An 18,660-nucleotide genomic window follows, 5' to 3' on the forward strand; every position below is an offset into this window, starting at 1 on the left:
GTGGTGGTGTATACTAGAAAAAAACCATTTAGTAAAAATAGAAGGCAGGAGGATAGATTACTTTAGAAACCTTGTTAACATAAAGGGCTTCAGGGAATTCCAGTTTTGTCCCACTGAGTCAATGGGAATGACAATAGTTTCACATGATTAAGGGGACTGATGGGCTGAAACTACCATAAGATGAGAAAGGGTGCATATGTTGGTAACTCAAATGGACTGGGCTCAATATTACTATTCTAAAAAAGCTTACAAATCTTGATTGAATAAGACATAAAGTCACAGTGGGCAGAAAGGTTTCCACACAATTCAGACAAATGGTATACCACACTTATAGCATAGGCTTTTTGTCAGATGTGAGGAACCCTGTAGCCATCAGCCCCAGCCAGCATGGTCAGTGGTCAAGTATGATGGGAGTTATTGAGCAACATCTGGAATACCACAGGTCCCCCCCTCTGCTTTCGGTGGGGCATGGGTCTGGGCTGGTTATAAGCCTCTGAGTCAAGATACCTATTATGTTTAGGCACATGAGATCAACCTAGTTCTGCCTGCTGAGAATTTTGCTCTCAAACATGCAGATAAATTTGGAACTTGCTTTTCTGCGCTTAATCTATCTTGCAACCCAGTTTACCTCTTGAGTTGGGAAGGAGGAGGATTAGTGGGAAATTACCAACAATCTAGGCAAAAAGCTCAGACGAACAGTAAACTAGGCTGTGAATCCTCTTTACTGTGAGTCTCAATAAACTTTCTGCAGCTCTCTCTCTCTCTCTCTCTCTCTCTCTCTCTCTCTCTCTCTCTGTGTGTGTGTGTGTGTGTGTGTGTGTGTGTGTGTGTGTTGATGGGGAAGTTCCCAACATCCAGAGCCAAGGGGATTTCATTTGGCATGCATAATGTACGAGCCTAACTTTAAGATGAGCTAGACCATTTTAATGTCCAAACACCGTGCCAAAAAATAGCCATGTGAATGTCCTTTAAGCCAGCTCTAATATATTTCAATATAGTTACATTAGGCTTTTCTGAATGTACTGCATTAACAAAGATTAAGGAAATACCCTCAATGGTGCTTGCCCAAAGGCTCACATGTAATATTGCCCACTTCTATTGTGGGAAACAAGAAGAAAGGGAACAAATGATGTTAAGTATTAGAGGAGACACCTGATTAAGTTGTCATATTGAAAAATGTCCAACCAGTGAAGTCTCAACAACTAAGTTAATTTCTTGCCTATTTTGAATATGGAATAGGATAGGAAGTTACCATGTTATGCACCACCTGCAGCTGTAATACCAGATATCACTTACATCATGTACCAGTTTCAGGTTTGGGCGGCCTTTTTATTTTATTTTTTGAAATGGGTTTAAATTGATGAGGCTAATTTACCAACAAATGCAATAATCTTAGTTTAAAACCTATAGAATACAGCTGTGTATTCAATATCAGATATATTTAAATTCACTTCTGTGAACCCATAGATGCAGGATATGTATGAAACACTCTCTTCAATGACCAGGGATCAATTGCAGGCAAACAGGAAGACTACCCAATTAAATCAGTTCATGTTCATGTTGCAGCATGAACAGGTTGGGTAAACACTTAGGCATTGTGGCACATATGTATGAAAATGTCATAAAAATAAGGTTCAATAGATCTAAATTCACTTCTGTGAACTTGACCAGGTGATGAAACTACAGTTTTGATAGTGTTGTCAACAGCTATCCTCAGATGCGGAAATACGTGTTTGCACGTGTGTGTATGAGGACACCCACCCTGGAAAAATGGGATTTGAAATTACAGTTGCTGACAGACTGTGATTTCAACACATGGCATTCCATAACAGTTCTGAGGTTTCTTCCCACTTGAAACACAAAACAAATGCACTGAAATGGATAGCTACTGAAATTCAACCAGAGTTCTGGAGAATTCTGGCATGAGGACCTGTAGAACAGGCTGGGCAAACAGAAGTGCCCCAAAGAACTCTGCAATCAATCCCCAAGCCAGTCTTTGGGAAGTTCCTATGCCATGCCAACTAGGGAAAGCTGTGAGCCTGATTCCTTTTAATGCCCTGTGTAACACATCCCTCCATCTTATGTGCCAGCAACTGGGCCCATGCATATAGGCCTATTTTTTAAACTATTAGATCTAGAAATGTATTTCGTTTAAAGAAACTTGAGATTATAACATAAATCCATGGGTCACTTACACTGCAATACTGTGCATGTTTACTTGGAAACAAGTCACACTGCCATCCAAATGTGCATAGGATCACAGTTTTTAAAAATGTAAATCTGGGTCCATGTGCCCCATGTTTTGCCCTCTCCTAATGTTTATGTCATATAAATAACAACCCTCTCGGTGTGCATTTCCAGAGTATGGGGGAAGCATGGGAAGGGCGAGAGAGGACCAATATGAAGATGCTGAAATTGCTGTGGGTGTAGGAATAGCCTATCAGATAGTTATAGGCACATTACTATGCATACAAATGATAATGAGATACCTGCCCCTAATATGATGAGGTAGTAGGTTACCTCATCAAATCCTGAAGGGAAGTTGTATGCTAAATTACATTCTAAGGACATTCCCCACTGAAATATCTTTGCAATCCTAACAATAAATTATTTTTAGATTCAGCAGAAATTGGGACTTTAAAAATCAGCACCTTAGTTTGCATGGATGCCTAATAAAGTCGGGCTTTTTGCCACTTTAATATGAATTGCCCTGTATTATTATGTTTATTCTTAAGCACAGAGGTACACAACAGGAAAAAAAAAGTGAAAGCACTGTTGGGAAAATCACATATGTATCTAACTAACACAGAACACTATAAGCATACCTAAGGTTTCTAATGCAGACGTTTCTTCTCCATGTTATATATCTCCAGGGGGTAATTGTAAAAAGGCAAAAAATAAAAAAAAATCTAATGGAAACCATTTAGACACATATGACTTTCAGGTACAATTCTAATTTTTTTTCTACTTGGTAAAAATGGATAGAAAAATTATTTCATTTCAACATGACAGAGAAACAAATTTTTCCTTGTTCTAAGTACTTTCAAAAAAATTGTACCTCGTGGAGTCTTTTAATTGTGAAAAAGAGAAAACTCTTCACAATGCACAAAATTTTTGAACCAAAGCAGCCCATAGTTAGTGCTAAAGCACAGGTTCATTTTCCAGCATCTCTAGTTAAGGAACTGCAGGTTGGGTGGGAATGAAATCTGTCTGAGACCTTGAAGACCTGTGTCCTCTCAGAGTGATCAGTACTGGGGCGAGATGGAAACTGACTCAGTAGAAGCAGTTTCGTATCTCCAAACTGTCTTACTCTGAAATGTTGAGGTTTGTGCATCCAAAAGGGATTGAAAGGAAGAAAAAATGCAGGAAAAGAGGGATGAGGTCATTTCTTATTAGCACCTTAACAATCCATTGATGAGGATGATGCAAGTTTATGCCAGATTAACAAAGTTAATCATATTTCATTTTAAAGTTCGATGTTATTTAAAAAGAAACATATAAGCCATTCCCTGCGAAGTTTTACAATCATTCCTTTTTGCCTGAGTTCTTTATTATTCCAGAAGATGGCGCTATTGATTTTTTTCTCATGCCTTTGGAGATTACTAAGAAAAAAAAGTGTTTTTGTTCAGACTCCTGCCAATACATTTTTGCACTTGAAGGTTTGTGTACTTATAACTCAATGGAAAAAATATGGTGATGTAATGTGATTTTAACTATTGCCTTCTATTATTTTCAAAGGTGGTAATGAAGGTGACATAATTCATACAATCTTTTCTAAGACAATCTGGCTAGATACAGCAGACTCGTTAGCGCCAATGCAAAGACCAATATTGCCTTAAACCTTATGAAATAGGATAGTAGGTAAATAAGAAACAATTATTTCAGTTACATCGATGTTTTGTACATGCCATTGACTGTATACATTTAATTGCCTTGGACTTTTCAGAAAGTTTGCTTTTTACTCTAAAATATTAGTTCCCTACTCTGCAATATGTCTTAGTTTCAGAATAAGAATGTAGTCCCTGACAAAGGTTTTCATGAAATGTCCTGTGAAAAAAAAATTCTTTTAGATTACTTGACAACACCGAATGAAAAGAAAATGGCAAATTAACGATACCTACCTTTTTTTGACAATTAATATGACAAGGAGGAGGAGGAGAATGAAGACCAGAATTCCTGCACTTATCCCTGCTATTTTCACAACACGATCCGTCTGCTTAGCTGGGTCAGGAATTACCTCTGGTTCTTCTGTTGCTGCTGCTGAGAGAAAAAGAAATAAAAGTTATTTGAATTCCTCGGATCAGAGAAGATCATGGCCCCAATCAAAAGGAGTCCCAGAATGTTAACCTGGGCCACACACAAGGATCACTTTTAAAAAGCTAACTGATCAGCTGCTTTGAAGAAAGGAACTGAATCTTGCTATCTTCCACTTGAAAATCTGATGGATAGGCTTCCAGCTTTATTGAAGGGATTCTTAATATTGGACTCACTAGTTCACTTTTGAGATGCATATTCATATTTTCCCTACCCTTCCCTTTCACTTCTCTCTGCTATGTTCCTTTGTCTATCTTGCATGTTTTGTCTTGTACTCTCTCCTAAGAAAATGTAAACAACAACAACAACAAAAAGGGAATGTGGTGGGTGTCATTCATGCAATCCTCCGGACACTGGGACACAACACTAAGGGCTCATCCACATTCCCCATGGAAAACCAGCTGTTTACTGCTGAATCAGAACAAATGTCAGCTGGGTTTTCTGTGAATGGACATTTGTTCCACTTCGGTGGTAAACAGCAGGTTTTCCAGAGGAAGGTGGCAGCGTGAATGGAAAACTGCTCTGACCTGTGCCTAGAAAGTGTGCATTAGCCCATGGTTGCTCTAGCCAATAAATTGGTAAGGAAATATTGGGGGAATGGAATAAAAAGTTGTCTGAATTCAGCCTGTGTGTGCAGAAGCTACGAAAAAGCAAATCCCATGCTAGGAATTACAATATGATGGACTGAAAGTTAAAAACTTCCAGTATCACAACACCCTTATGCAAACTTGAAATACGATAAACAGTGCTGCTTGCCACACTGGAAAAAATATATATTGTAGAGTTTGAAAAACGTTCTGAGAAGGGCAACCAAAATTACTGGGGTCCAGAGCATCTTCCCTATGAATAAAGGACACAACAGCTGAGGCTTTTTGGTTTAGTGAGGAGGGGAAGCAGCTGGAGAAAGGACACCATGGGGGTTAATAAAATTATGGATGGTACAGTGTGTGTTTCCCCCTACACTTAAAACTGGAATTTGAGGTTAGCTAATGAAACAAAATTATTCAACTGGGTGAAGTAGCACCTTTCCAGGGTTGGCCTGTGCAAGTGAGTTAGCAGAGTTTGTAGGGCAGGTGCCCCACCTTCACCCTACGGAGCCAGACAAGGTGTTTAGGCAGTCACTCTGCTTATCTCACTTTTATAAAGTTGTGGCCTTGTAACTTCATATGCTGATGCCTCCCCACCCCCACCCCCCGCCACCGTTTCCTGCTTCAAATGCCAATTTCCATTTAATCTCTAATGCACCCTGGAATAATGTGGGTTTTTTTAACACTGCACTAGTCTTCTGCATTTTCACTTTATAACTGCCCTGCAAGAAACACATTGTCCCGAGGACATTCATGTGACCTTGGTTGTGTCATTAAATCCAAACATAGACATTGTCATTATCCCCGGAGAACATCCTGTATTTTAGAATAGTTAACAGAACTATTTGCATTAAGATGAGGGTAAACAATGGCTCTGTCTGTGGTACAGTTAAGCAGGAACTGTATGCACAATGGAAATTATCTTAAAGGAAGAGTAAAGTAAAATCCAGGTAGAGCTTTCAGAGCGTCTCTAGAGGATTCCGTATTCAGAACACTTGTTTGACCAGCATCACTGTAGATTTGGTGACTTTTAAAAAAATGCCATCATTAGTTTTAATAATTTGCAAACTCCACAAGTTCATCAACCAGCATTGTGAATATACAAATGTAAGGAGAAAACCTATGTTTGTAGATCTGCACTTGCAATTAGGTCCAGAACCAAGAAAGCCTGGCCTTTAACAAAATTATAATAGAATAGTACATATATTGGGTTGTTGTTTTTTCAGGACCTCAAAGAAGTTTACAACACAATGCTAAACATTAATAGCATGAGGAATGTTTCATTGAGCTGTGTTCTCCAATGATCTCCCAGGTAGCATATGCATGAACAGGATACCCTCATACCATTCTCTGAGTGCATTATATACGTTAGGTTTTATGTGCACTGAATGGAGAATGTGTCTAGACTCTGGCTTTCAGTTAAAGGCATGGAGAATGTGCACAACTTGACAAAGGAATAAATAGTGAATTCGTTAGTTACCCAGACTGTCATACTATTGCATTTAAATATATATTATACTTTGTAATATTCTCTCCCACCATTCTAAATGCTAAAATGATTTTCTGTGACATGATACCACTGAGATTCAGTGTCTCACGATCCAGCCAGTAACAGGCTTTTAAAACCTACTAGTTTGCAGATTCCTGATCTTGCTGACCCAACACAATCAGTGAGGGCATGATGAGTAGTGCCCCAGCATACTAAAGTCTCTTCTAGAAATCATTCTGACATATTTGATTTAACACATTGCTCATCACCTGCAAGGCATCCTTTTTAGAAAAGAGCTTCATATATCACATTTGGAGAAAAGCTTCATAGCAATTACATCATGAATTTGTCCACTGCACCATAAGCATCTGCCCACCGCAATGCCCACAATTCAGTTATTTTATATATCACTAAATAACCCAAGGGACCCTCAGGTTTAGGCTGGTCATCTCTATCATCTATCGTCTATCTATCTATCTATCTATCTATGTATCTATGTATCTATGTATCTATCTATCTATCTATCTATCTATCTATCATCTATCTATCTATCTATCTATCTATCTATCTATCTATCTATCTATCATCTATCTATCTATCTATCTATCTATCTATCTATCTATCTATCATCTATCTATCTATCTACAGTGAGGGGGGGAAGTATTTGATCCCCTGCTAAATTTGCCCATTTGCCCTCTCACGAAGAAATGACCAGTCCATAATTTTAATGGTAGGTTTATTGTAGCTGTGCGAGACAGAATAACAACAGGAAAACCCCCAGAAACCCAGAAGACAAAAGTCAGAGATAGATGTGCATTATAATGAGTGAAATAACTATTTGATCCCTTTGCAAAAGATGACTTAGTACTTGGTGGCAAAACCCTTGTTGGCAATTACAGAGGTCAGACGTTTCTTGTAGGTAGCCACCAGGTTTGCACACATCTCAGGAGGTATTTTATCCCACTCCTCTTTGCAGATCCTCTCCAAGTCAGTAAGATTTCAAGGCTGATGTGTAGCTCCTCGAACCTTCAGCTCCCTCCACAGATTTTCAATGGGATTAAGGTCTGGAGGCTGGCTAGGCCACTCCAGGACCTTAATGTGCTTCTTCTTGAGCCACTCCTTTGTTGCCTTAGCTGTGTATTTTGGGTCATTGTCATGCTGGAATACCCATCCTCGACGCATTTTCAATGCCCTGGCTGAGGGAAGGAGGTGCTCACCCAAGATTTGATGATACATGGTCCCATCCATTGTCCCTTTGATGCAGTGAAGGTGTCCTGTCCCCTTAGCAGAAAAACACCCCCAAAGCATAATATGTCCCCCTCCATGTTTGACGGTGGGGATGGTGTTTTTGGGGTTGTAGGCAGCATTCTTCCTCCAAACACGGCGGGCGAGTTGAGTTGATGCCAAAGAGCTCGATTTTTGTCTCATCTGACTACAACACTTTCACCCAGTTCTTCTCTGAGTCATTCAGATGTGATTGGCAAACTGCAGATGGGCCTGTACATGTGCTGTCTTGAGCAAGGGGACCTTGCAGGCTCTGCAAGATCTCAGTCCTTCACAGCATAGTGTGTTACCAACTGTCGTCATGGTGACTATGGTCCCAGCTGCCCTGAGATCATTGACAAGTTCCCCCCATCTAGTTCTGGGCTGCTTCATCACCGTTCTCCTGATCATTGCAACTCCACGAGATGAGATCTTGCATGGAGCCCCAGACCAAGGGAGGTTGACAGTTATTTTGTGTTTCTTCCATTTGCAAATTATTGCACCAACTGTCATCACCTTCTCACCAAGCTGTTGGCAATAGCCTTGTAGCCAAAACCAGCCTTGTGCAGGTCTACAATCTTGTCCCTGACATCCTTTGACAGCTCTTTGGTCTTGGTCATGTGGCTACTTTGGAATCTGCTGGATTGATTGCTTCTGTTGACAGGTGTCTTTTGTACAGGTACTGTAATGAGCTGGGATTACAGGTAAAACCTCTCCCTTACAGCAGGTGCTTCTAATCTCAGCTCGTTACATACAGTGAAGATACCAGGTAGCCTGACATCTGACTGGTTGATAGCAGGTCAAATACTTATTTCACTCATTATACTGCCCATCAATTTCTGACTTTTGTCTTCTGGGTTTCTGGGGGTTTTCCTGTTGTTGTTCTATCTCTCACAGCTACAATAAACCTACCATTAAAATTATGGACTGGTCATTTCTTCGTCAGAGGGCAAATGGGCAAATTTAGCAGGGGATCAAATACTTTCCCCCTTCACTGTATCTATCTACCATCTATCTATCTATCTATCTATCTATCTATCGATCTATCGATCTATCTATCATCTATCTATCTATCATCTATCATCTATCATCTATCTATCTATCTATCTATCTATCATCTATCCATCTATCTATCATCTATCTATCTATCATCTATCTATCATCTATCTATCTATCGTCGACACAAAACTGCCTCAAAGTGACTTACAATGTAAGAGTAGAACTACTAAAACAAAATATAGGAATAAGAGTGCCTCAGTCTTATCTGTATTCAGCTTCACTTTATTGGCTCTCGTTACTGAGGCCAGACAGTGAGTTAGCACATGTATTGTTGAACCTGCAGGTGTTAAAAAAAACAGCTGCATATCATCAGGATAATGTGACAGCATGCCCCCAAACTCTTGATGACGCCAGTCATCAGTTTCATGTAGATATTAGAGCAGTATGGGGGATAAATCTGATCCCTGCTACACCTCACAGTGAAGATTCTCTTGAGCCAAACATCACCCATGAGCACCTAGCAATCCAGGTAGGAACAGAACCACCACAAAGCAGTATTGCCCATTTTACTTGGATCGCTGGTCCAGAAGAATACCACTGTCAATGGTATCAAAACCACAAAGAGATCAAGAAGAATTAAGAGGGACAGTGTCTCCCTGGCATGTGGGCAAAAATGGTGGGCATTCAGTTGTATCCTACTTCTCCTTCCTCTCTGCCCCCAAATTTGCTACAGAGCGTCCTCCAACTCTCTGGACTAGATTTTGAGGTCTGTTGTAGAAGCAGGGCAGTAGCACTGGATACAGCCTACTGATGAAAGATACATCAATAACAAGACTTCTTAGCTCTCAAACTCAGTGTTAGATGGTGGGAAATGTTGGCATGGGACAGTGAGCAAAGGGACTAGGAAAGTGTAGAAGGCGAATCAGGAAACTTTTAAGCAATAACTATTTGTATAGTAATATAGATTATATTTAAAGCTAGAGTGGTTATACCAATAAAGACTTGTATCAACATGTTTCCTGCTACTTTTTTGTTTAGATGTAGTTCTGAGGGACCTTGAGATTCAGATATTAATATGTTTCTAATTTTCCATATTGCCTTTAAAGGGAAAAAGGAGCAAAACAAAGCGAGCTATATTAAATAGAAACTATAATTTTCAGAATGGTTCCAAGTGAACCAGATTACAAAAACAGCTTTTGCACTTTAAATCTAGATTTAAGGATTTTAACCAGTTGTGATCTGATTAAAATGAGGACACATGTCCTCATTTATGAGATGACAGTAATTCTATTACATCAAACCTAGGAGGATGTCTCTATGAATAACCATATTCTTTAAATTTGAAAATACAGGATGATCACATCTTCTCTGGTGTTGGAAACATATAAGCTGATCAACAATCAGAGACCCAATTCCTTACTTTCTGGGTGTTTTTGTCTTTTTAAATACACAATACTTAATTTACACACACACACACACACACACACAGACAGACACACACACACACAATAATTACACCTTCTATCAATAGGATTTGCTTCAGATCTAAGTGGCCACTTATAGGCATGATCACATTAGATCTTATTTTGAGAGCTGTGGTTAAAAAAAATAGAGAAATTTGAGAATAGAATCCAAGTGACTTTCTGTAACAGCAAAATTCAGTTCCTTAGACTGCAATCCTAAGCACACTTATTCTACAGTGACACACAAATAGATCGGCTTCAAGTTACTTCCATGGTGAGATAAAGATACCACTGGCTCTCTGAGGGGGGTGAGCTGAGGGTAGGGTTGCCACCAGTACCTAGAAAAATATGTCCACCATTTTTGGAGAAAAGTGTCCCCTGTCCTGTTTGGACTTCAAAATATATTTTTAATACATTTAAGCTCCTCCTCCTCCTCCAAACTGTGTGGGCAGATGGTGGGTCTGTTGGGAGGAGGAGAGCGAAAACCTGAGTGGGAGTTTCTGTGGGCAGAGGGTGGGTTCATGAGGAGAAGAGCCAAGAGTGAGAGCAGGAGTTAGCACAGAACGCAGGCAGAGGGTGAGGTGGGGCCGGGAGTAGTTTGAGAAAGTTTTTGCATGGGCAAAGGGTGGGTTGTGGAGGGCAATGTAGCATGGGCCTGCTATGGTGGAGTCTCGCGTTTTCCATGGGTGGGGGGGCAGCAGGTGGGTTGGAGAGTGAGAGAGTGGGGTTTGCAGGGGGCTGGTCCAGTGCAGAAGAGAGTTATTGCGCAGGCAAAGGGGGTGGGTCAGACTCGGAGAGCAAGTGAGGGGGTTTGCACAGCCTAGTGGAGAGCTGGGGAAAAGAGGTTTTACATGGGCAGAGCAGGTGGGTTGGAGACAGAGGTTTGAGCAGGCCTGGTCTGCCCAACCAATGGAGAGCAGGGAGGGATTGGGAAAGAGAGTTGTTGAACAGGCAGAGGTGCATATTTTTCTTACAGTTGTAAATCATAGTGCTTTTGTTGTTGTTTTCATTGAATAATGTAAACCCTGTGTGACATTGTAATGGATTGCTTTGCAGTCATTTCTGCACCAGGGAAAGTAATTTTTAGCCCCTCAACTTCCCCCCACCCTACCAACCTGTCCTTTAGTTTGCCCGACCAAAGGTGGCAATCCTAGCTTGAAGATGTGCAACTGATATGTGCATGACAGCCTCTGCAAATCACAAATACTGGGTATGTTTTTACAGTATTTTTCAAGAAGTGTTGCTCCTACATATTACAGTGTTAACCATGATGGCATGTGATGAACCAAACCCTTTCTCAAAATTTATTGAATGGCCCTGGTGTTTCAGATTAATATGTTTATAAACAAGGTGTTTGCTCCCACAAGGAATGATCAGTGGTAGCTCTCCATTTTCTGACACCACTGAAATTGACTGATTTAGTTGTTCAGATCCAAACATATTGCCCAGAGTTGGCTTTCATTCCAAATAAACTCAGGTTTTATATTCAACAGGCATGATTATTCATAATGCTATGGGTTGATAACTGAAAAACGCAAGCCTTTCATTAAAATGTAGAAACTACATACACAGCTGTACTCAAACCACTGTGAAACATTATGCCTGTCTAAAATACACAGAAATGTTGGCAAGCAATCTTGCAGGGTCTGCTTGAATATTACAATATTAGGCAGACATTAAAGATGGATTGCACCATACAGTGCTAAACTCCAATTAGTTTAAAATTTTAAAATGTTATTATCAACCAAGACCAGCTGATTTTAAAGATATGTTTAGGGCAAAATAGATTATGTTTCATGGCAGGGCTACAAACAATTGAAACCGATGATACATTAACAGCTGCAAACTAAGAAAAATGAAAACAAAACTTCTGCCCTTTATAACATTCCAGATGTTAGAAACATAACCAATAATTATCAATACATGACAGCTAAAACCCAGCCAGATGGGCGGGGTACAAATAATAAATTATTATTATTATTATTATTATTATTATTATTATTATTATTATTATTATTATTATTAAATGCTGAAAGATAAAAAGATATATGAGCTTATTATGCTCATATATGCTCATATATATTTTTAAATATTACAAATAGTTTAGTTCTTAAATGGGCTGAATATCAGGCCTGAATACTCTTACAAATTTTCCAAGAAGACACTCCTGCTTTTCTTACCAAGAAGGAAGCACAGTCTTTGCTGTGGGCAAAACAGTCTATTTGGAGAGAGTATGTGTCAGAACTTATGCTGATGTGTGTAGATGAACAGACCGTTCTGGGAACAGGCAGCGTATAGAACTAGCAGTCTACTGGGACAAAAAGAGTTTTAAAAAATACGCCACCCACAAACATAATATTAATTAGGCGATCTAACATGAGTTTGAATTTTATTTACTGGTATGTATTATTTATCTATTACATTTACACCTCAACTTTCCTCCAAACAGCTCAAGGTGCTGTAGTCCTTGTCCTATTTTATCCTCACAACAACCCTGTGAGGTAAGCTAAACTGAAAGTCTGTGACTGGTGTAAGGTCCCCCAGTCAGTTTCATGGCTGAGCAGGGATTTGAGCCCTGGTCTCCCAGGTCCTAGTGCAACACACTAGCTACTAGACCATCCTGCCTCAAATCAGTAAGTCAGTGGGAAGCCAACATGATGCCCTCCAGAAGTTGCTGGGCTCCAAATCCCACCAGTCCAGAATTTTCAACTGCCATGGATGATGGGAATTGCAGTCTAACAGCATCTTCAGTGCCCCATGTTGGCTGCCCCTTGAGTTAACACATAAATAGTGACCCCAGTTCAAGATTGTGCTCCTCCTAATTTCCTCCACTCTGTCCAGTTTGCAAATTAACACGTGGGATCTTCAATGGGAGAAGACATAGGCTAGCTAGAAAAATGGTGGTTTTGATGTGGAATGGATTTAAACAGAAGAATGTGCTGCTCATAGATACAGAACTATGAGCAGAGGCTGCATGTGCATGCTGCAGCTTCTAAAGTTTGTATGTGGGTGCCAAAAGCACTGTGGATCCAGTCACAGAGTGGTTTTCACTTCATAACATGTCGCCAGGAGCCATGTCATGCCAAAGTTCTGAAGTAGCCTGACACATCTACCCAGTATAGCAGTAAAATTTAACCCCCCTCCCCAACAAAAAATGAAAGACTTAGATGAAGGATTGAGACAGATCTAATGGTCTTTTCATATTTGACTTGTGAAATATCCAACACTAAACAGTCTTTTTAGTTATCAGGTATTACAGTGGTACCTCGGGTTACAAACACTTCGGGTTACAGACTCCGCTAACCCGGAAGTAGTACCTCGGGTTAAGAACTTTATCTTAGGATGAGAACAGAAATCAAGCACTGGCGGCATAGCAGCAGCAGGAGGCCCCATTAGCTAAAGTGGTATCTCAGGTTAAGAACAGTTTCAGGTTAAGATCGGACCTCTGGAACGAATTAAGTTCGTAACCAGAGGTACCACTGTATTCAAACTGGGCTTCCTCCATGGCTTGATTGTCAGATAAAGAGACATGTAAACCCTGCCATTTTATCACTGGCAACTGTCTAATCATCCCTGGTTATCACTACTCATTTGCTTCCTATAACACTGTCATATTCTATAACCTTATCCAATTCCCACACTAATTAAAGCTCTCGGCTGACTGAAATCAGGCTTTCAATTTTTGTGTGTGCTAGCTATTGCTGTGCATGAATTGTGTTCCTCCCACATATTCTTGCTGGAAGTTAATATTCCATGTATTAATGTATACTGTACCGTCAAAATAATTCCAATAATTAGTTAAGTAATATTAGATAATGGTGGTGGAGGTGGTTTATTAAGATTTCTTACCTACCCTTCATTATAAGGTCCCAGGGTATGTTGAAAGTACAAAAACTGTATTTTTTTTTTTAAAGTAAAACCAACCAATCATAGACAACAAACATTAGGTTAATTCACAATTTTGAGTATTTTGAATATTATTTCAGATACAGAAATCAGCTTGACCTCACCTTAGTCAGATCAGAATAATCTTTATTTGCATCAGCCACTAAAGGTAAAGGACCCCTGACCATTAGGTCCAGTCGTGACCAACTCTGGGGTTGCGGTGCTCATCTAGCTTTATTGGCCGAGGGAGCGGATTACAGCTTCCAGGTCATGTGGCCAGCATGACTAAGCTACTTCTGGCGAACCAGAGCAGCGCACGGAAATGCCGTTTACCTTCCTGCTGGAGCGGTACCTATTTATCTACTTGCACTTTGATGTGCTTTCGAACTGCTAGGTAGGCAGGAGCAGGGACCGAGCAACAGGAGCTCACCCCGTCGTGGGGATTCGAACCGCCAACCTTCTGATTGGCAAGTCCTAGGCTCTGTGGTTTAGCCCACAGCGCCACCTACATCCCGCATCAGCCACTAGCCATAGCAATAAAATGTACTGAAGATAGAGGTAAAAACTTAACTATACAAAATACATTTTGGAGGTTTACATCAGTAATCAAATAATAGACCTTGGTTTTCAACTACAGCACAGGAAGAAGCCACTGAACAGGATCTCAGTTGATGCTTAAACAGTTACTGTGTGAAGCAGTGGTCAGAAACTGGGGTTGCATTCAACTAACTTGTTGAACTAGTAGAAGCCAGCAAATGGATTCCTGCTAGTGCAATGGGACTCCCCTGCCTCTGCTCAGGTGCCCTTCTGTGCCCTCTCCAAATTTCCTCCGTAGACAACTGTAGAGAACCACCAAAAACAGCGGAGAGTGGGAAGATGGTTCCATCAGACAAGAAGAAATGCTTGTGCTGATGGAACCATCTAATAGAATCATAGAATTGCAGAGTTGGAAGGGACCCTGAGGATCATCTAGCCCAGCTCCCTGCAATGCATGAATATGCAGCTGTCTCATACGAGGATTGAACCTTCAACCGTGGCATTATCAGCACCATGCTCTCTAACCAATTGAGCTATGTGGACAACCCTGGATTTTATTTTTTGTTCATTCTCTTGCAGCCCTTTCTTCCTTTTCTATCATGCCTACTGGATTGTAATTTTGCAGGCAGCAATTGCATTTTTGTTTTGTCTTTTCAAAAATGTTGTATAGCTCCTAGAAACAATAAAAACAAGCCAACATTTCCATTCAGTCTTAATTAACACTGAGGACGGCGGTTCTCACATTTTTCTTCTAGTTCCTCCCCAAGCACAAGTTCCTGGTAGGTGGTCTGGATGGTAGGTCACAACTAGGTCACAGGTAGGTAGCTGCTGAACAACTGTTCCAATAATTGGAGAACAGGGTGAAGAAAAGGGCAAGGCAAGGAGAAGCACTGAATTTTACACCTGGAGAGCTGGAAGAATAAACTACAAGCTCTAAATCAATCAAAGGGCAGGGGTCATATTAGCAGCTGTAAGGCACAGTAATCAAGCGGGGCTTAGGATTCTAGGGGTGAGTCAAAGAGTTCAAGGTGGCACAGAGAAAGGTGTGCGTGGTGGTGGGAGAGACGAGGCTGAAGAGCTTGCAAAAGCAGACTACTTGGATGAACACTTGTAAACTATGAAGGTAGGATAACTGCCAGGCCAACAATGGAGAAGGCAACGTACTGTGAATCAAGAAAAACCATCTTCCAAATGCTAAAGTTGCACGCGCCCTGGCTAAACAAATGGTCTGCCAACTATGTAAGCAGGAGAGCTATTAAAAATGTGGCAGTGTGTACCAAACAGTGGGGATTTGCATAGTATTTATTTATGCGGCAGTTTTTTCCTCTTTCTTCAATTCAAAGATGGATTCCAGGGCAGTAAGCATTAAAAAGTTCAAATTATGGTAGCGTGAATGATAACAGAGTGTATTATAATATATATATATATAGTGCAGCTATTGATGGTCCAAGAACTGCTTCACAGGAGGAGGGCATATTTAGGAGAGCTTTGAAAGAAGCGAAAAAGGCAGCTTGATGGATAGAGATAGCAAATCTGATTAGACTAACATAAAGCAATTGGGAAGTCATCCATTAACTTTGCCACAGAAGATTGATTCGTTGCAGAGGGGATGCAGTCAGTTCCACAGGACAGTGGAGAAGCTTGGATGTGATAGGTACGAAAAATCTAATTTTCATCCTATTTACTAGAGCTAGTGCAAGGGGAAAATAGCTTGTTCTCTGAGGGAACTAATGAAGTGTGATGAATTATGTGAAGATGAAAGATTAAATTAAGAGGAAAAATAGGAAAATGGGATAACACGAAGAAAACAAATGGAACTATTACTTCAGGCTCTGCAAAACACTTCCATAATGGAAATTTAGTTACTGCACATCCAACATCTACTGTATAAATAACTGCAGGAAGTTTTCCTCAGAGAATGCTGAAGAAAACAAAAACAAAAAAAAGCAAAATGTTTTCTTCATAGCAACAAATCCTACATATCATTATTTCAAATAATCAAGATGAATAATTCTTACTCAGAAGTTTTCAAAACAAGGTGGATGGCTGAGATGGACAGTAATAAAACATATATTATCAGAGTTTGATTATGACTTTGAGGCATTTCTTATAGATAATATGTCATACAACCTGTGTTGGAAGTGCAGGCTTCCACTGCAGTTTCCTACTTAAAATGGCTGTTTTCAAGGATGGGATAGAGACTTGCTACTTTATGCATTCACCCTTTTTAGGTGTGGATCTAAACATGCAATGGATGGACATGACAAATAGATTCTAAAAATATGCCCAGTATAGGCATGGCTGTGGCTCCTCATGGTTAGTTTCTGTATCCTAGAGTCACTGTAAATGAAGAATAATGTGGTCCTACTCTGGAAGTATAGCTCAGTTCTCACATTCACCACTTTTGAAATGGTAAAGCCACAAGTTTTGCCTTCCCAATTTTTTGGAGACCCATAGATGTCATATACACTTTAAAATTTTAGCTTCCAGTAGTTCGTCAAGAACTGGCGATTATCGGAGAAATGGAAATTTATCATGCAATAAGCCTTGGCATTGATTTTGAATAGTCACATCATGGTGAGTTTACCACACCAAAATGGAACAAAGAAATAGCGCACAGAAAAACTAGCATTTTGGCCTAAGGAGTCATCCAGCCTGAATGGCTGTCAGATCACAATATAGAAAAAAAAAATTCCTGGCCAAAATCAGTGTTGCAATATAGATGACTCACAATTTGTGCAGCAGTTAGGTTGTGGGGATTGCACATATAGGTGAAATTGTGTGCAGTCAAATCAACCCCGTAAATAAATGTCCCCGCATAACCACCCCTACCTTTCTGGAGCCAGTTTATCAAGTGGGTCTCACCCCACATGCAAGGTGGAGAGCTTTTAAGTTTTCTGCCTTGTTTACCAGCTCTGGGACATGTCCCACGGGAGCTTCCCAGAGCCTGGTAAGCAAGGCATAGATCTTAAAAACTCCCTCCACAGCAGGAAAACCCAGCACAGGAAGAGCTTTTAAGCTCTCTGCCTTATGTGTGTTTAATTTGTGCCATCGCAGCTGGCTGGCTGCCAAGTGTGTAAAGCTGTGAGCGCACAAGTGAAATGCGTACAAGTTGTGAGTTGACTGTACATTTGCATATGAAGATCTCCAAATGCCTCCACTGACAATGCTGGACCTATTAACACAGGGGTCAGCAAACGTGTTCAGCAGGGGGCTGGTCCACTGTCCCTCAGACCTTGTGGGGGGGCGGACTATATATTGGGGGGGGGGGAATGAACAAATTATTATGTTCCACAAATAACCCAGAGATGCATTTTAAATAAAAGGACACATTCTACTCATGTAAAAACACACTGATTCCTGGACTGTCTATGGGCCGGATTTAGAAGGTGATTGGGCCGGATCCAGCCCCCGGGCCTTAGTTTGCCTTCTCATGTATTGTTGTTGTTGTTGTTGTTGTTGTTTAGTCGTTTAGTCGTGTCCGACTCTTCGTGACCCCATGGACCAGAGAACGCCAGGCACCTCTGTCCTCCACTGCCTCCCGCAGTTTGGTCAAACTCATGCTGGTAACCTCGAAAACACTATCCAACCATCTCGTCCTCTGCCGTCCCCTTCTCCTTGTGCCCTCCATCTTTCCCAACATCAGGGTCTTCTCCAGGGAGTCTTCTCTTCTCATGAGGTGGCCAAAGTACTGGAGCCTCAGCTTCACAATCTGTCCTTCCAGTGAGCACTCAGGGTTGATTTCCTTCAGTATGGAGAGGTTTGATCTGCTTGCAGTCCATGGGACTCTCAAGAGTCTCCTCCAGCACCATAATTCAAAATCTCATGTATTAGCACCTCTGAACTACAAACATAATCATTTATTGTGAATGCAACTTCCTGCAAAAAGACTGAACACCATACAGCTTGGCAGGGGGACACACACAAAGCACCTCAATATTATCTGGACTGAGTCTCAGTCTATTGGCTCTCATCCAGTCCACTAGTGTACCAGAGCACTAATCTGGCACCTCCTTCAGAAACTGGCCATCCAGTAAGAGCAGAACCATTACAGTGTAGGTCCTTCAATCCCCAACTCCAATTGCCTATCTAGAAAGATACTATGGTTGATAGAAATGAAAGC

At 40.7% G+C, this 18,660-nt stretch overlaps 1 protein-coding gene across 19 annotated transcripts in view; it reads right to left on the reverse strand.

Annotated features, from left to right (window-relative positions):
- Positions 1-18,660, reverse strand: part of PTPRK (protein tyrosine phosphatase receptor type K) — a 328,240-nt gene that overhangs the window by 41,697 nt on the left and 267,883 nt on the right. For 11 of the 19 annotated variants that reach the window (XM_083731040.1, XM_083731038.1, XM_083731037.1 and 8 more), the window contains exon 14: positions 4,122-4,260. In XM_083731040.1, the coding sequence (XP_083587166.1) occupies positions 4,122-4,260 (139 nt within the window). Of the gene's footprint in view, positions 1-2,825; positions 2,868-4,121; positions 4,261-18,660 lie in introns of all 19 variants that reach the window. The other 8 variants (XM_083731041.1, XM_083731039.1, XM_083731036.1 and 5 more) reach the window with 2 other exon arrangements.

The sequence above is a fragment of the Podarcis gaigeae genome (assembly GCF_964106915.1).
Source record: "Podarcis gaigeae genome assembly, chromosome: 3".
In the NCBI taxonomy this organism is placed as follows: Eukaryota; Metazoa; Chordata; class Lepidosauria; order Squamata; family Lacertidae; genus Podarcis; species Podarcis gaigeae.